At 42.6% G+C, this 20,007-nt stretch overlaps 1 protein-coding gene across 5 annotated transcripts in view; it reads right to left on the reverse strand.

Moving 5' to 3' along the window:
- Positions 1 to 10,429, reverse strand: part of MAP3K7 (mitogen-activated protein kinase kinase kinase 7) — a 50,357-nt gene extending 39,928 nt beyond the window's left edge. For 2 of the 5 annotated variants that reach the window (XM_075046621.1, XM_075046620.1), the window contains exon 1: positions 9,721 to 10,426. In XM_075046621.1, coding sequence (XP_074902722.1) covers positions 9,721 to 9,810 — 90 coding nt within the window. In that variant the 5' untranslated portion in view covers positions 9,811 to 10,426. Of the gene's footprint in view, positions 1 to 9,720 lie in introns of all 5 variants that reach the window. The other 3 variants (XM_075046628.1, XM_075046622.1, XM_075046623.1) reach the window with 3 other exon arrangements.
- Between the last annotated feature and the right edge of the window lie 9,578 nt (positions 10,430 to 20,007).

Consider the following 20,007-nt stretch of genomic DNA (forward strand, 5'->3'; position numbering starts at 1 on the left):
CATTCTGCCCCATGTAAAAAGGGACCTGTTGATTGTCACCTCCTCCCCCAGCTACAGTATAGGGCCTTGACTCTTCTCTTGATATAACACACACCAACTATTTTCTGGCAGTCCACAACTGAGATTGGAAACACCAACCCATATGAATGATAGTCAAGCAGCCTATGAAAATAGTACATCTAAACAAATTGGAAACAGTGAATCACCTGAAGACCTAGAAGTCCCGAACAGTCTCCCTTGGTATTTCCTATTCTCTCTCGGACCACGTTTTGAATAAAATCGCCCAATTTCTTAGGGTTGGCAGGACCCCCACCTTCTTCTACTGGCACAAGAGAGTTGTCCATTACAACCCCTCTACTCACCTCGCACAGTGCGTAACCAGACCTACAGTTTAAGAAAAATCTCATCAGTCTGTGCGCGCGCCATTAAGCCTGCATTTCACAGAAGTGCTGACGTATGGAGCACATGGAAATCACACACTGTGCAAGCCCGCGTAACTCAGATAGCAGCCTGCTCACTCCCGAGAAGTACTGATGACAGACAGTTACCGAGAGAAGGATGCCACAGAGCAACTTGGGCAGGACGAACTGCACTGGGACCAGCAATGCAAGGTCTGCTGCTCCCCTACGGTGTGAAGGAACCCAGACTGGTGAAGTAACTGGGAAGAACTCTTCACTTTAGGAAAAGGAGATGTACACTTAATGATTTCTCCTAGCTGGATACAGCTGGCCTTATGGCACAAGGCTGAGTGAGACTCCTTTTAGAAGGCTCCTTTTCTCAGTATACCTCTTTCTCACACTCTTTCACGGTTTTTGACTATTGCTCTGTCAAGTTCAATTCAGTAACATGGAAAAAAAATTGCTATTTGAAAACAGCGCATATATGTCAGTTAAAAGATTGGTCTCAGACAGATCTGATAAAATTTAATGAAGCAATTTGAACTTTTTTTTTTTTTTTTTTACTTAGCCCGAATAATTTACAACAGTTTGTGACAGATCAGGCTTACTTTTTTTGGCTAGTCATATCTTTTCTCACTGAAAAGACTTGTGTATGTCCATATGTACAAATAGATGTATTGCAGATATAGTTTTAATATTATGATTATGTAATATATACTACATATTTTATATATTAAAATATATTTATTTTTCACATGTATATAAAAATAAAATTACATGTATAACAGAAAAAAGAACAACCAAGTATCTCTTGCATTTGATTCCACATGGTCAAATTCAGCCCATAAGCCAATACAACTGCATACTGTTCCCCTCAAGATAAATCCATGACTATCTGCAAGTTTAACACCAAGAATTGGTACATGTGTTTCCAGTTCACATTCTAGAGAAACTACTATTTTTCAATTTTGATGTATTTTCTACAACATTTCTATTCAATGAAGAAACTAAGATAAACAAGTGTACCACCCAATGTGATGCTTTACATTGTGCCATGAATGTCACAATACTTGGGCTCTAGATGAAAAGTGGAATAAATTCCATGAATCAGATGCACTTTATGAAGTACTGATGATGACTGGGGTGGGGGGAATAAAAAAAAATAAATTAAAAAAAAATTAAAAAATGAGTGTCAGGCACCAACAGGAAGAGCTTACCAGGTAATCTAAATCTTAATTACATAAGAGAAGGCTGTGAGAGACCATCTGACATACAAATTTTATGGTTGGTGAAAAGAGTTTGATAAATGACTATGCCGTCAAGGTTTCATAACAATTTATCAGTGACTTGGTGCCTGCTTAGGCAGAGGGTTGAACTTGAGAAGAGGACACGAATGCACTGAATATTTACCTAGGATACAGGGAAAACAGAGAGGAGCTGATCCTCCATTAAAGCAGCTCAGCCTCTTGGACAGCATACGAAAGGAGCAACCGTCAGAAGCAATGACGGATCTGATACAAATTTGAAGTTTACCATATGTGAAAGCCCAGTATGTCTTTCCTACTTAATCTGGAAAAAATATCTTACTCATCGTAAAAACATCCTTTACAATCGACAGAATGAAGCTTGTGGTGGATTCCACTTACACTTCACTTTCTTCCTTTAAGATTTCACTGAACTTATACTTTAAAGGAGTAGGTATTAGAATTTGTCAGAACAGTTTAAATACTATGTAGTTTCCTTCAACACCGTGTGCTGGAACTAAGTAACTTAATAGCACAGGAGGGAGGCGCTGCCTGAACTTTAGTTTCTACACGCTCATTCCTTCTTGTCCCCTGCTGTTGGTGCCACACCATATGTTTGGGCAGTAGTGCATATTCTGAATTATATGAAGCACAGTTAATGGAATTATTGACACAACAAATCAATAAACAGAAGTTGATCTGTAGCACTGTGTATGTTTGGAAAATGATCTAAAAATAAACACATTCTTTTGGTAAAAGACTTTATCTCTCTAAATATCTTCTAGGAGAAAAAAGGAAAATATAGGGCATGACACATTTAGAAATAGAACACCAGTGCTTCTACTTTTCCACATAATAGAATTAAGTTTGTTAAGAACCACTCGGTTAGTACATGACACAGACACGGTTTAAACTGGTAGAAATGCTTAAAAAGCTTTAAAGATTGAAAAGTATATACAAATTTATTCCTCTCCCTATGAAATTCATACCAGTAAAAAGCTATGTTTTACTGTGCGACAAAACGACATGGTGAAAGACTGTGCCGTTTGCATGTTTTCCAGATAATGTATTTGGAGTCTTATTTAAAGAATATGAACCACGCAAGCTCCCTGGAACAAACGTTACCTCTGCGTACAAATAGAATCAAATGCTGTACATAAACAAAGATACATGATACTGACTTGTAAGTATGTAGACTATACTGACTGGTAAGTATGTAGACTAGAAATCATGCAGGAAATAGAGACTGCAGATATGTTAAGCTCTCAAGGATGTATTTCACCCTAAGGGATGTGACCAATAACCCCCCCTGCCCAAGTAAAACAAGAAAAATGCATCTCTGTTTATTCAGATGCACCCTATTCCCCTGTCAAATGTCAAAACTTTGGAAGAATTAATTTCAACTTTGTGTTAACTGCACAGGTTTTCTATTCACTCAAAAATATAAAGAAACAAAGTTTTCATCTCTGTCCATGAAGTTTCCATGTTAGTTAGCTCTGCATGCTGGATACCTAATGCTTTTCTTTCTAAAAAAACCTTGCTGGATATGTAAGAGAGCAATAAAATATAATGGCTCTCTGGTTAGCAGATGTAGTATTCTTTGGAGAACTGTCTTCATAATTTGCAGTATCTACATGACATTTTTGTTTACGATTTTGGGAAGACAAGCAGTTAAAAAACCCAACACAACACCAACAAAATCCGTGCTTCCAAACAGACAGCAGTCTCTAAATTGTCTTTAATATCTATGTCCCTTTGGTTACTGGTATATTTGCAAATGAAAGGTTTATGCAAACTGAACTTTTGGATCTCTCAAGCTTCAGACACAATGCAAGATGGAGGGGGAAGAAAAAAAAGATGTTCTACAATGCTTTGTAAAAACAGAAACACATTTTAAAATTTAGTTGCTTCTACTTTCTATCTACCACAGTTCCAGCAGTACCAACAAAGCATACTAATACTTTCAGACACTTTCACACATCTGCCCATACGACACATAGAAAGCATATAGATTAAAAAAAAAAAAAAAAAAAAGGCGCCAAAAGCAGCCATGAACAACAGTTTACAGCCCCTAAAAATATATGCCTACATTTTCTATCATTCATTCAACCAGCCTCAAATTCCAACTTTGGTTCCTCTGTGTGTGCTATGCTTTATTAAGCAGGTTGAAGCAAATCGGCCCTGTGCCACAAATAACTGTGGCCAATACCCTGGCAGTACTTTTAGGAAGGAGTTCAGATCTGCCAATTCTTACAGCTATGTTCTCTGACTGGTTAAGTTTATTTGTACAAGTGCTCAACCCAATTCTAAATGTTGCTTTCACTTTCTGGGATTCACACAGCAATGAAAAAAACCCAAACTCCCAAATCGCCCCCCCCTTCCTACCCCCCACTCCCCAAAACCCCCCATAAGCAATCCCACTAATTTAAAGTGAACTAAGTAACTTAGTTTAGATTTAGTTTCCAAGTTTCAACTTTAAAGTTATGCAAAATATTGTAAGAAAAAGATATTTCTTAATGAAAAAGATCAGTTATTAAAAATCAACTTAAATTCTTAATAAATACACATAACTTCTGCTTGCCACAAACTAATATAGTTGGTTCATATTTAGGGCATCATCTGTTAGAGCTGAACAACACTGTACAGTTATTATTTAGTGACACGGCTCTCTGAATTTAGTTCCGTTTTAAGATATCGTTCTCTTTTCAACTTCTTCAGAACATGTTTATGGAGAATCAAAGTACCATCACATATGTTCCTAAAATTATGGGTGTTTCCAGAAATTCTTCCTTTGCTCTGAACGCACAACCAACCCTCTTTGCATTTTGATAGCTCAGTCATTCTAAGAAATGTGTGCATCTCAAGCAAAGATAGCAGTTAATCAGGTTATACTTTAATTCCAGCTTTTTACATACTGATAGCCTTTTATGCATGTCTCAAGAACTGAACTCATTTTAATTACCAGTAATTTAAACACATTAACAAAACACTTGTCTGATGTTCTAGTATGAATCAGTTTGTCCTGTTCCAGCACCCCAGACAGGAGATTCTAGTTTTATAAGCAAAATGCTGTGAAATGAGGCACTTGGGGTAAAGTGCTCCAACATGAGTTGGGCTTGCTGGGCTGGCACAATCTAAAATTACTGGTCTTTGAAAAACAAATAATCATTCTGCAGTCAGTAAAATACTGCTAGAATCCACTGGGTGGGATAAATAAGGGATACGTGAAGCTTTTTCTGTTGTTTTCACCTTTTGCTTTGGGAAAGGCCTTCCCCCCGCCCCAATTCCTGATAGCAGTTACACTGTCAGTTGTGACCTTAGCTGCTGCATTAGACACGGAACTTTATTACTATCTCAAATGCGCATCTTGCTTTCATCACTGGAATAGAACAACCTGTGAGGTTTCTTTCCCACGCATTCTTTAGGAGAGTAAAATAGAAGTTTATTTTACAGGATGCAAATTGATTCATTAAATAAATCTGCATGTGTAGAAATAAGTGTAAAGTCTTACATTAACAGTTTAACTAGCTTATTAGCCACCTCCTAACATTTGCTGCACCCTAAATTTCATCCACGTGAAATTGGTGTTGTGTAACTTCCACTATAAACTCACACTCCAGCTGACACTTCAGCTATTTTCTTATGTAGATGAATGAAGAAAATCTTCCACTGGTATAACTAAACAAAATTTAAATAGTGATTTGAATTATATCAGAAATGTATTTAGAGTAAAATCACAGAAAATTCTGGTGTACGTTTTCACCATGTACTAATTTTTTGCCTTTGCTTCTGGATGCCCAGCTTTGCACCTTGAAGGCTTACTTTCTGAAAAAGGCAGAGAAACTGTAGATGCGACTGACTTCAAACAGATTCCTAACTACCACCCTTGGCTCTTGAGAACCAAACTTTTTGTACTCATGTCAGATATCCAAGAATATTGTTCACATCTCAGATCACACCTGCAGTTGTCATCTAAACTTCTTCCAATTTTGCAGATTGGTGTTCTACAATTGGACAGAATCCCCCAGGAGATAAAAACAATGGAGGTAGTAACAACTCCACGTTCAGTGGGAGCTCATGCAAATCCGCTTTACCTTGTAGTGTAATAGACATAATCAGTCACTGCATCTCATTAACTTTTAAAAAGTTTACTATAAAGGGGAGCAGAACTCAGTTGTCTTGCTGTATTCCTCATCCTCTTGTCTCTGAGCTACTCTGCTCCATAACTGCAAGGAACACATGCAGTTCTCAGCACACTTCTCGGACAGTAAATGACATTATTCAACTCTTTCAAAAACGTCTAAGGTAGGTGCACATGCCATAAATTGCATCTCCTTAGCTGCTGGCACCTTAAGTAGGTTTTTAAAAATAAATATTTAGAAAGCTTACCTGTTCATCTTAAAGAAAACATTACCCTAAATCCCCTTAGAATTAACTGCTGTTGCCCAAATAGACCGCTGAAAATAAACTTCAGTGGATACTACAGTATACCAGCAGAGCATTAAACAAGTTTCCAAATAATTTACACTTTCAGGCTGTTTGACAGTAACTTGCAACCATGCAAATACGGCAAAGGTTTTCAGCCTGGCTACATCAGACAGTGACTGGGCAGGGCCAACAGCATACATGACCAGACACGCATCCTTTGGCTGTGCAATCCAAGGCATACACACATCATGTGATGAAGAGGTCTGCGTTTTGGTCATGTATGGGACTGTTATCAAGTTACATGATGGAGGAAGGGCTGTGGGATTTTCAGGAAAGAGTGGCAGGGAGCAGATTGCCAGAACAATTCAAAACCAAGGTCTGTTGATTGCTTAGATGTGAAAGCACCTCTGGGAAGAAGAGACAGCAGTATTTAGGCTAGATTTAAATATGAGATTTTAAAATAGGGCTATTAGGCTATTGTTGACTTGATTTCAGTTACATTAAGTTTTCAGATAAATTCTGTAGTTTTATTTATTCAGTTTCTAATGATTTGTCCATCTACTACCTGAAAACTTAAGAAGGGACATTCTCACAGCCAAAAATTTGCATGGTAAAGTAGGGAACATTTCTGTTGAACCCAAGTTTTACGTTGTTTTTCCCCATCTAGTTTTGCAGATACTCCCACTGTGTCACATCAATTTTGATTTGACTCCAACTCATTCATAATAATTATCTCTATATTTTACTTCAATCTAATCACTTTAAATAATGAAAAGGCAGTTTGAAGTTGGAGACATGTTTGACATGTTGGTGGGAAGTAACACTACAGTACAGTTAGTCATGTGCGTGGTAGCTAAAACAAAATATGGTATATTCTTGGTATTATCCAGTAGAGTTCAGCCAAACCTAAACGAAAGCACACTTATAGATCTCACATTTATTAGCAAGGACTCAGGGCCTGCAAGTATTCCAGAACTTCAATATCTATTAATAAACCAGTGGCAGAGTGGGACTGCTATCTGCTGACAAGACAGCCTTGATAATACAACAGCAAAGCTATGATTATACAAGCATTCATTTGAGTTCCCAGTGTAGATCTGTTGACACTCCATTTTGAAACATGTGAAGTTTGCCAAGCATATTAAGATCTGACCATTTTGAGTCCTTACAGCCATTTGAAAATTCTTGAAAACTTCTGAGCCTGAAGCGAGAGCACAGAAAATCCTCAGTAACAATGTATGTTTTGTTACGACTGCAAAGTTGACTATTTGTGCTGAAACTGCATCCTGAGTAAGAGGTCAATACCCACAGTTGAGAAAAGCAACATCTAAGTATGGTCTCTAATTCACCTGTGTTATCATAAAGTAGATCTTATTTCTTCCTCTGTGCAATGATATTTAGACCGTGTTCAGCACTATGGTAGCCCCACTGCCTGTAAGAATTTCTGGTAGGACAGGTACACTGAGCGTAACTCAAAATGCTACACCAGATGTCATCGGCATCAGATTTTCTCACAGAGAGATGACTTCAGGAGAGCTTGCCCTGCTTACATCACATGAGTTTCGTCATCTCCAACAGAGATACTACTTTGTGGATAATGCAACAACTACATTAAATAAAGCACAAATTACTGCTTAGGCATCATCTCTACATACGTTTTTCTGCATGTAGTCCTGTCTCTGCGGGTGCTAGGCAGGTACACAGGACACATACAAGCTCTGAACACTAAACCTTAGAATGATAAATGCTAGTTACGCCAATTATACACTATGCAGCTCCACATTTCCTATATGTAAAATAGCGATATAATCCTTGCTAACAGCCTTCCCCAGGGTGTTGTGAGGATTAAAGATTTGTATAGCATTTTATTAATTCAAAGTGCTATGTGTAACATATTAGATGTGCTACTCACTTCTAGGAGCCATCACAGGACACCTTTTTATGATGGATAAATTCCTATCAACTTTATTGTCTTCTTTGGGCGAGAAAAGCTATTTCTCCCCAAGCAGATGATTTGATCCCTGTCCATTAGTAAGTGTTGAAAAACATCAGCATATTATCAGATGCAAAAATACTTTCAGTTCCCAAACACCGTAAAATTTTCTCACTTCAGAACAGTTAAATGCATAAAGGGAAGAGGAACTATTAGACTTACAGAGTCAAAAATCTTCATGATTGCCACATTCAGAGAAAGGGGAAAAGGGAATCTTTTGGAAGATACTATCTTCTGAGAATTTCCAGTCTCTGCTATGATGAAAGCCAAAGTCACCACAACACTACCTGAATACAGCAGAAAGTGCCCTGGTGTTCTAAGAAAATACTGCAGGTTTTATGTTCTGTGAACTCTCCCAGGCCACGTGAGCCCACCGTAATAATTATGAACAAACCAGTAGCTAGCAAACCACTTTAAAAACGTGAGACACTGGTTGTCATATCTATAAAAGCTACTACACAAAACTAAATTCACTTCCGCATAAACTTTTTAAGAAAAGGAGGGTAATTATTACTGAAAGAGAAAGATGTTAATTTATGAATAAAAGCACAAAGACTGTTTTCAACAGTCTTGGGTTTCTGCTAGGTCCAAGCTGGCCTCATCAAATTCAGCACGGATCTGCATGAAGCAACTTCAGTCCTGTAAAGACGTTAGCAGGGGAGGAAAAAAAAAAATAATCTAACAGTGGCAATATTTTTGTGCGATTCTGAGAGTTAAACAACACTGTGGTATATACATACTACTGAGCCCTTTAATAAAGCACGTAAGCTATCCTAGATCACACCCATCCTACTTTTACAGGAAATCCAGACAGACGAAAGGTACATATGAAATTCTGTACTTTATCCATCCCATTCCAGCCTCAAAGAACTTAAATAACATCATTTTACTATATAACTTTCTACAGAAGAAGGGGAAATACTTGCTTCCAGCTACGTTACACCACAACCGAATGTCACTTCCTGGGTAACACGCACAGGTCACAAATGAAATGTTACAGATCCACGAGTGCAACATCACTAGCCCACGTTAAGAGAAAATAGTAAAGAGAGATCTGTACGTCCTTACAGCTAACAGAGCTGTGAATTTAGCAAATAATTAACACTGGTACGATGATTATATATACGGCGGTTCAGTTCGGTGGCAGATGGAGAAAGCAGCGGCATACAGAAGCAGAGATCCGAAAGGAACATCAGAATTAACAGTTGCCTCTTGTGACAGCGTTTGACAACGGTGTTTGCCACCCGTACTAAAGCTGGGTGGCAAAATGGGCGGCGAAACTTTAAAGTCCTCAGCAAATCTATCCCGCTTAAGTACCCCCCCCCCCGCCCAGTACAGCACCAGCACCAGGGTTGGCAGAAGTAAGCTGGCACCTCCGCTCCCAGCCACACCGCCTTTGTCCTCCGGTGCCAGCCGCTGCAGCATCCAGCGGAGAAGGCAACAACCCCCGGTGCAGGTACACTGCGGTGGGGAGGGGGTGTCCCGACAGACCCTGGAAGCCCCCGCGGCCCCTTCCGCCAGCGCCGGGACGGCAACCCCGGCGGCCCGCGGGGGCCAGGCTGCTCTCCCCCCCGGCCCGCCGGCAGGCCGCGCCCGGGGAGCGGGGGTGTGTGTGGGGGGGGGGGAGAGGCCGCCCGGCGGCGGGGCCCGCACTCACCTCTTCCACCTCGATCTCTTTGTAGTCGATTTCTTCGAAGTTGAGGACCGGGGGGGTTTCAATCATTTCAGCGGAGGCGGCAGCGGACATGCCTCCTCTTTCACCTGGGGGAGGAGAGGCCAGGGCAGGCCGGGGGCGGGGGGCCCGGCGCCGGGCGGCCGAGGGCCTGGGCCGGGGCTACGCGGGGCGCGGCGGCGGCTCCCGCCCTCCGCGCGGGCGCGGGTCGGCGAGGGCCTGGCCGAGGCGCCGCCTGGGCCGCCGCGCGGGGCGAGGCCGCATCCGCGGCGGCCGCGGGCCTCAGCGGCGGCGGGCGGCGGCCCCGCCGGCCAAGGCGGCGGCGGCGGCGCCGCTCCGCATCCCGCGCCCTCCCGCACCCCCCGCGGAGCGCCGCGCCGGCTGCCCTAGGCCCGCGGCCTCTGCCCAGCCCGGGAGCCGCCTCGGCCGCGCGTCCCCGGCGGAGAGGAGGGGGCGCCCCCGGGGCCGAAGCTGGCCGCCTCCGCCAGCCCCGGCGGCGGCGGCGGGCGAGGGGGGCCGCGGCGGGGTCGTGGGGAGCCGCTCAGAGCCGCGGCGCGGCCGCCGGCGCTGACATCAGAGCCGCTTCCTGCTGCCCCGGCCGGGGAGGCGGGCGAGAGGCAGCGCCGCGGGAGGGGGCGGGAAGGGGAAACGCGCCGGCAGCGGCGGCTGCTCGGGCGGCCGCGGCGGGGGCCACGGCCTGGCGCTGAGGCGGGGCCGCGGCCTGGCCGTGAGGCGAGGCCCCGCCCCCGCCCCGCCCCGCCGCCCGCCTCCGCCAGGGGGAGCCGCCGCGGCGCCGGCCCCGCTTCCTCTTCCTGCCGCCGCGGCCGGCGCCGCCGGCGGCCGGGGCGGGCAGCGCCGACGTCGCCGTCTCGGCGGCGGGTCTCGGCTGCGGCTGGAGGGGCAGGGGCGGGCGGAACTCTCCGGGCTGCGGGCAGCTGCCAGGCCCCGCGCACCCCGCCCCGGGGCGCCGCTGCTCCGCAGGGGGCCGGCGGGGGCAGAGGCCGAGGCCTAGGCCCAGGCCCGGGCCCGCCGCGCGTTAGCGGCGTGCGAGCGCGGGGCAGCGTGCCTCGAGTGCCGGATTTTTATACCCTTTCCGAACACGTGTAGTTTTTCCCCAGGGGAAGAGGTGTGCGTATGGGGGACATGCGTCCCGGGACATCTTTCTCTGAAGGCAGAAGCGCAGCGCTGGCTGGGCTGTGCTCTCGGGCGGGGGGGGGGGGGAGCGTGTGTGTAGGAGGATGGCTGGGGAGCAGGGGGTAATTAAGCGAATGATGTAAACATATAGCGATAAGGGGACTCGGGAGTGAAGGTATACCTTAACCGCTCCCTCTCCAGTCCCCAGCTAATGGGAATCTCGGCCCGCTCTTCCGACAGCTAGTGCCTGCTTCTGCTTTTGGCTGGAGCAACACATCAGCGTTTCGGCGGTAAATCTCCCATGCTGAGGCTTCAGGGTGACCCACAGTGTGAAATCGGTGCTGGGATGAGTGGATGTAGCTGCTGTGTTTCACTGAAACAGCTGTGCTTCGTTTTGATATGTTTAGCCTCGGGGCTATATATAAAAAGTTATGTTATTGTACACTACTATTAATAGTATTGTAATTTTAGTAGATCTGGTAAGCTTTCCTAGATCTTCCTCTGCTAAAATGCTAATGAATGTCTGTCCCTCACAGTGGAGTCTCGTAAATAGGAGATAGAGCTGGTTTACAGAGCTAGCCTGAGAAAGCCGCTTAAGCAATTAACTAGGAGAGGGAGGATCAAGGATGAATATGGGCAGTGACCTACTGTCACGATGGCTCAGCTGTTGTTAGAAAAACTAAAGTGAAAGTGCCTCTGTCAGAGCTACTGCGCCTTGTGACAGGCTGTCACTTTGGGCTGTTTGCTCCCCTCTTGCCCTTTTCTGTCAGCCTTAGTAATTTGTCCAGGATTTCGAGATGTCTAGCAATCCAGAAATCCCAGTCAAGCAGACATAGTGTGTGGACGGGCAGACTGTGTGGCATGCAAGTTGAAACTAGCCTCCTGAACAGGTTGGGTTGGTGTGATTACATTGTGCAAGCCATCTGTGTGCACGCGGGGAGCAGACTCGTATCCTGAATGGGTTGAGTTCCTGTTGCTTTTTGATTTTCTGATGTGACTTGGTCTAGAAGGATCTAAAGAGGCTTTTGCTAGACACAGAAGGGTTCCAGGTATCACGAAATCTGACTAATATCTTCTTCATCCAGCAATGGGATTATTCAGAGCCCCTAGTTTTTCAGGTTGTACACAGGTTTGGATGTTCATATTGACCCTGGTGCTCTCCAGAGACATAGCCTCCAGATGATTCAGATCTAGCGCCGGCATATATCCAGAGGTGCATTTGAGTTTTGTTTTAATGAAAGCCACCATTAGTACACATCTTGATCATACTGTGACATGGAGTCACAAAGTATCACGTTTGTACCCGGACCTGACAACATCTTAAAGGAAAGTGTATCACTTTTGTATAAGCAGCTGCTACTGCCTCAGCTGCAGAGTGTGCAATCTATTGGTTTTTGGAAGTTGAAGAATATGGATTTCTGAGGTATTGAGAAGGTGCAGATCAGATCAAAACCAGACTCCTCTCAGATAAATTCGTAGTGCTGGATGAATTGCTTCAGTTCTCTAAACACTTTTAAGACTGGGATTCAAGACAGCAAACACATAAAGTCAACCCAAGCCAAGGAACAGGAGTGAATGAAAAAAAAGGATGTGTGAAAATCTGTCACTGCTGGTCTTGGTACCTAGTTGCAATCCTGAGCGTGGTGTCAGGCAGAATTCTGAACTTGAAACTTTAAAAAAAATATTTTATTTGGACACATATGCTCTGCACTGGGGAAGGTGAACTACCTCAGTGCTTTTTGGAAAGCGGGCTAGGGAGTTGGTGGTCCTTTAGGTGGCAGTTGGTGATCTCTAGTAAAAATAACTGAATATTTGTCTTTTTGTTAGGCTTCACAGACCTCTCTTGAGGATATATATCAGGCAAGTGACAGTTGCAGTCTTTTATATGTTAGTGGTGAGATTTTTTCTGTTACCTTTATTTTTTTTTTGTTGATGAGAATTAAGAGCGCAGAGGAGAGCATTCCAATTATATTTGCTTGTAGGGTTCATTTCCTTTCAGAAATTGATGTAGAAATATGTATCTCAAAAATAATGAGTTCTCTCTTTGTGAAGGCAGAGTCATCATCATTATCAAAATGTCACTGTTTTGAAGATCAGGTAGGGTTTTAAGGGTGTGGTAATTGTGATGTTACTTCTTTTTGTTTTCTGACTGACACAGTCTTAATTAGCTGTGTGTTGGGGACTGGGTATAACTTGTACACCCCCAAAATAGGACATTTTAAATATTTATTCAACAAACACATTTGAAGGGTGAAGGAAAAGAAGAGTTGCATCCTCCACAGGCTGTGTTTATCTGGGAGGAAAGTGGATTTTGTGTTAAGGAGAAAAACGTAGAACCTGGGAAGCCCGTGTTCTGGCTCTCACTCACCTGTCTCTAACATCAGAAAGAGGTTACACTGCTGGGAAGGTGTGCGCTTAAATATTGTTGGAATTCTCAGGATGCTGTGGTCAGAGCACACACAAATGCTCAAACCTGAGGTAACTGCTGTGGAGCTCGTGTCATAGAGCAGGTTTAAGAGCTATATTTTTTCAAAAGATTAGGCAGTAGGTCTTATGCGAAATATAAATTAAGTTTACAGGGCCAACTTAACAGACCTGAGACTTAGTCCAAACATCTAGATATCTTAGCTAGAATTAATCCAACATATACAGAATCTTGCAGCTTAGAATTTGGGCACATTTTCATGAGTACAGACAAAGGTGCGGATATATTATCCTGGCTACCCTCTGTCCAGCTCCCTTAAAATTACTCCACGTAACAGTTGTGGGAGTTTTTTAAGAGGAGCAAACCAGCATTATTCTTCTCTAACTTAGTTTAGGAAAAAGCTAAGTGATTTCTTCTCTCAGAAGATTTCAACTTGTGTTGTATTTTCGGTATACGCAATTTTTTTTAAGTTGGTTAAAATGTCTCATTTTAAGCAATGGAAGAATGATACTAGAAAGTAGTGGTGGAAGGTGTTGGATGGTCTCAACAACTGGCATACTTACAACAAGAAAGGTTCCCTTTTAGCTTTAAGCACAGGAATAGTTCAGGCTTCTGACAAGACTTGACTGTTTTTTTCTTGTTAAATATGGTCTTGTAAATATGAAGTTATGTCACTTCAGTTCGTGGGAACCCTGTGTGATTAAAGACCTTGATACTAGCTGTAGAACTGATTGTGAGTCATCAGCCTCATCTCACATGTGTGTTGGAAGGTGTCTGGATGCACGCTATTCATAGGAAACCTGCAGGAATTAAAAGGAGAGGAATTAGCCCGGATGACTGAGTGACAAGAACTGGTGGATGAACTGTCTTGTACATTGCCTTGCAAGGGTGAGGCCAGAGCAGGTCTCTGGTGACCAGTAGTTTGGAGCACACCATAAAACACGTGCCATACAAATTCAGGTCCCAGCCAGGAGGGACCCTGGAGAAGCCCACTTCTTCCAATGCAGGTACAGTGAAAATATCTCCGGACTACAAATCACCATGATGATACTGAAAGATTTCTGTTGCTCAGCATGGCAGAGTTGTTGCCTAATCCGCTCTTCTCGTGTAGCTCCTTTGGCTCTTTGTGTTCAGGTTTCCCAAGAGCAGGTTGCAAAATTTTGTGTGTCAGATTTCACTATGAATCTCGATGATTTCACCAATTCTGTCTTGCATTAGTGGTTTGCAAACTCCTGCAAAGCAGCATGAGGGTGTCTTCTGCCAAATACACTGAGATAGCAGCCCCAACACGCTTCATGCTTTCTTACTACTTTCCCTTTCTGGGAAGACTTCCTCACAGTATATAAAGTCTTCTAAAAAGCTATGAATTCCTTCAATTGTGGTGTGCCTTATCATTTGTAATAAAATGCATATATTAAAAAAAAAAAAAAAGCCTTGCAAAATAAATGCATGAGCTGCTTTGCTAAATACCAAACACAACTGTATGCAAGGAACTGTATTCATTTCGGTAAAAAGTTCTTTTGTATGAATGTTACAGGAACTCAAATGGTCAGAATTGTTTCTGAACCTTATTTTGCCTCCTAATCTGAGGCATGTTAGATCTCTCAAAGTTTTCCAGCAGCCTAAACCCCCAAGAGAGCTAAGAAAGAGATGTAATGCAGCCACTGTGCAGTAAGGGCAAAGTAAAGGTGAGAGAGAATCTAGATGCAGTCCTGAAACCAAACTAACGTGTTTCCCCTGTTGCAGCTATCAGCAGCTGGGGTTGGCTGACTGACTAAATGGCCAGTGGGAAAAAGATACTAAAGAATTTAACACAGAGAGAAGGAGAGACAGATGGCAATAGACTGGCCTATCTTCAACTGAGAGGTCTGAAAAACATGGTATGTGAAATTTCTGATAGAAGATGTGTTAGAGAAAGACAGAAGTGTTACCAGGTAACTATAAAGTAGCAAAGGTATTCTAGAAAGGTACAAAAACTGATCCAGGCATCTAAGTATGTGTTGGTCTGCTCTCAGTAGGCTTTAAAATAAAATGTGGAGAGAATAATACATGGAGGTAAATGAAATGTCACATCTTTTTAATCAAAGGTAGATTATCTCAGATTAACGAAAGATCATTTTTGATAAATTCTGTGGTATTTTTAGGCAAAGGGAATGGATAGAACTATTCTATCTTGATTGTATTTGATATACTGCCTTGTGGGAAATTATTAATTAAGTTGGACATGATAAGAATCATTAAAAAAATTGAAAGTGGGTAAGGAGAGTGGGGGAGTAGTCAGAGGACAATGGGGACTATCAAAAAGGAAGTATTGGAATGAAGTTACTAATAGTTTTTTTTTTCTAAGATTCAATTTTGAGAGCAACCTTGTTAATCTTAATTTCATTAATGATTTTGATAAGAGAATTAGGAGACTGACAGTGATTCTGGTTACACAAGTTTAGACAGCATAGTTAATGGAGAGGAGGATAAGAATATCAAATGGGAAAAATTAGACGACTCCAAGGACAAGAGAAATAAAGTGGCTAATATTTAAAATATTAGAGTGCAAGTTCGTGAATTAATTTGAGAACTCATAATGTCTTGTTATCCTATAACAGCCTTATTGGGAAGAGACAAAGAAGAATACAACTTGAATGTTTTAACTAGTTTTAGGAGGACTATGAGTCTCGTAGATAATGTGCCTAGAAAAAAGTGCAAGCTTATATATCCTGTATGATATATTCAATAAAGCTATATGCAGACCTCATCTGAAAGACTCTACAGTGTTGGTTATCTGCTTTCCAAGAAAAATGAATTGAGGCCTAACTAGTTGCAGAGAAAAGCTACCAAGATGGTCAAGATAAGAGAGGGCTTACCACAGAAGGGAAAATAAAAAAACTTGGCATGTTTAATCCTGCAAAGCAAAGACAGAGAGGATATATGTTGCCTCTTTTTAAAGAGATTGGAAAGATAAAGATACTGGGGAGGTAGGCAGTACTGATGGAAAAGTGATGTTCAAGCAAAAGGAAACTTCTTTCGACACAAGAATCCTGTTAACACATGCAGATTAGAAACCTGAAAAAGGTTTCTTGCCATCAGGGCAAAAGTCGCTTCACTGGATGGTGCCTGATGAAATAAATCATTTATTTGTCCTAACTCTCTGTGAGAGCATAGTACTGTATTTGTTGCCTAAGGAGGTTTCTTCCAATTGTATGTTGGCCAAACAAGTGCTATTAAAAGTGTAAATAATATAATGACCTCTTATCATGGTCTTTCTTTAGCGGAGTATATATTGAAATGAACTGGTATGTTCTTCAGATGAAGTAAAAATTATATTGATAGAAGTACATGAGTTAAGGCCTTGTTGTGAAGTATGAGGTGAAGTTTGGAGGGAGGGGGGATTTTTGTTTTTTATTTCTTGGAGAAGGAATATCAATCTCTTTTCATCTTTTAAAGCTTCACATTTGTGAATTGGAGCAAGTGGAGGGAATTCTTGCAGGTATGATTTTTTAAACAATATTAGAAAAGGGAGATGACAGCCTTGTATGTTTTACGTAAGACACATGGGCGGATGGAGTACCACAAAGTGCTGGAGCAGTGGTCTGGAAGTAGGAGGGGAGACTGTTCATGACTTTTTATCACATAATGAGGATAACAATGAATGTAGCCTGAGTGCATGTACACTGAGGCTTCAGTGGATGGGGAACTTGTCTTCAAAGTCTTTCTATTCTAGAAGATCTATTCTGCTATTTAAATGAGAAACAGGAATATGTGCTCTGTGTGCTTAGTTTCTGGTTGCATACCAGCTAGAACTGACAGAAACAAGGAACATGTAGAGCTATAAGTCAAATGGAGAACCTGCCCTGTGAGGAAAGTCTGAAGGATTTAGGTCTTTTCTCCCTGGAGAAAAGAAGGTTCAGGAGAGAACCTCATCACAGTATTCCAGTGCTTAAAGGGTGGCTACAAAGAGGATGGAGGCTCTCTCTTTATAAAGAGCCACAGGGAGAAGACAAGGAACGATGGGTACAAGTTGCACCCGGAGAGGTTTCATCTTGATATAAGAAAGAAATACTTTACAGTGAGAGTAATCAATGACTGGAACAACCTCCCCAGGGGTGTGCTGGAGTCCCCATCGCTGGAGGTTTTCAAGACGTGACTGAACAGGGTGCTGGTTAATCTCATCTAGCCTCCCCTTCCCACACAAGGTTGAACCAGATGGTCTTGTGAGGTGCCTTCCAACCTGGGCTGTTCCATGTTTCTAGGAAATATGCTAGCAGGCTAGAAACATCTCCGCAGATGGCAGCCTGATTCTTGTGCTCTTCACAATAGCCAACGGCACGAGTGCCAAATGTGGCGTGCCTTGTGCATGGCTCTGCCTTCTGGTTGCTTGTGGATGTGCGTTTGGCAAACAGCCTGTGTGTGCATGTGGAGGACCCAAAGACGCCACAAAATAGTCATATTTCTAATTGATACCCGATTCACATGTTATATAACCAGTACGCTGAAAGTCAGTGTTTTGTAATGCAGAATACAAATCACAAAGATCTGGCTCTTAACCAGGTTCTTGTTAATGTGCTTTGCCATATGTCATTAGGATGGTGTATTTTTCTAGAAGGTATCTTAAAAAATGGTCTGTCAAAATCATCTAATCAAGATGTTCTCACCAGTGGAAGAATAAAGCAAATACAATTACAGAAGGAGGAAGTAAGTGGTTTATATCATTGTATCACTTGTTTGGTAATGAAATATGAACGTTGTCTTCTGTTTTACTGGGAGTGCAAGACATGTGATGCTCCCAATTAAATGAGATCAGATAGGACCAAAAGTCACAGTAAAGCTGAAAGTGACAAATGACCAGAAATTTTCCTGTCCCCCCTAGAAACTTCCAGTCAGGTCGTACTTGACCACTGTCAGTAACCGAGTGTTTCAAAAAGGCAGTGGTTCTTCAGGCCATTACTGTAGCCATTACTTCCAGCAGCCAGATCAATGTAACAGCTGAGCCAATTAACTTGCTAAGGCCTAATTTTTGGCATAACCTCAACAAGTTTTAGTATCTAAGCGTATCATTCTTCAGTGAGCACAAATATATCTATCTCTTGGTATCAGACCACTAGGGTAGATGTTAATGACACTTTAGAGAATTTCTTCTCAGTGAAGGTCAAGCTGCTGAATGTAAAATCAGTATTATATTTCATACCTAGTAGTTCACAAATTTACTACCTGCTACAAGGCTCAATTTCTTTAAAATTTGAGAGAATTTTAACCTATACATGCTGCCTTCTAGTGGAGAATCCAGCCCCAAAGACACTGAATGTTTTATGTGGGAGGTGCTCACAGCCATTCCCCTTGATGGTCTCCCACCCCATGTAATCTGCCATTCACTGGAGCAAAGGATGGAGTCTAAAGAATGTGTAGTTACTCCTTGATTTGATTGATTTTTAAGTATTTTATGCAAAGCGGAACAAGACAAGATGAAGAACGCTGAATTTATAATGCCCTAAAAATAATATTTAATGACATCTTTGGGAGATGAATGTTTGAATCCCCTCAGGCAGAGGAAGGATGTGAATGGTGGTCTGTTGCACAATGACTGAACTATTGGATAAGAAGGGCTTCTAACAGCGATACTTGCTTCTCTTCTATCTCCCGTTGGTCAGTCCAGCACAGAATTTGGTTTGATTTTCTTGCAAAAGCCTTAAACCAGAACATTAAAGATAAGGAATTTAAAAGCTGAAAATAACACCGCATGCAAATATTTCAGATCAGTGGCTAATTTGTCAAGTTGAGAAGCTTGTACTGCTTCGTGTCGTGTGATGGAGGAGTGGAGGTGCAGCTGCAAAGCCCCTTTGCTGCTGCTGTGGCTACGTGGCACTCTGCAGCTCTTCTCCTCTTGCATCTAGGAAGAGTCTGCATTGAAATGCAACAAAATGCCACTGCCCACATCACTTCCTTCTGGAGTCAGATAGATCAAATTCTCAAAGGCATTTCATTGTCTAATTCATAGAATCATCATAGTATGGTTTGGGTCGGAAGGGACCCTTAAAGGTCATCTAGTCCACCCCCCTGCAGTGAGCAGGGACACCTTCAATTAGATCAGGCAGCTCAGAACCCCAACCAACCTGACCCTGAATATTTCCAGGGATGGGGCATCTACAACCTCCCTGGGCAACCTGTTCCAGTGTTTCACCACCCTCATCATAAAAAATTGCTTCCTTATATCTAATTCATTTACTTTGATGAGGCATGGAGGCTTATGCCCTCTTGGGAATATAAATGTGTTGCCCCCTACTTTTGAAGAGGAAGGAATATGAACTTTTGTAAAAAAATTAAATACATAGATCTCATGATTGTGGGGGAAAATTCCAAACATAGCTGATGTCTAGATTCACAGCCAGCCCGAAACAGGAACTTTGAGACTTGTGTATTCTTTCTGAGAAACGCTCTTGACCTCCCAGACTTTGGAGCATCTATGGCTAGTGGCACAGTAAGCACTCAGAGATGTGCCAGGTGATGGCAGCAGCCATAGCTCTGCATTTTGTAGAACAATATCTACTCCTGGGATGTGTGACAGATCCACCCTGATAGACACTAGGGATGTGAAGGTTGAATTTGGGGAATTCGGGGGAGGCCATGTCTTCAAGGTGTTGGCTTGTGGAGGTGGAGAGTGTGGCGAGAGGGAAGCACACAGCAGGCATTGGTTTTGAAGTCTTTTTGCCAGTTGAAATGCGTGT

This window comes from Buteo buteo, chromosome 15 (genome assembly GCF_964188355.1).
Source record: "Buteo buteo chromosome 15, bButBut1.hap1.1, whole genome shotgun sequence".
In the NCBI taxonomy this organism is placed as follows: domain Eukaryota; kingdom Metazoa; phylum Chordata; class Aves; order Accipitriformes; family Accipitridae; genus Buteo; species Buteo buteo.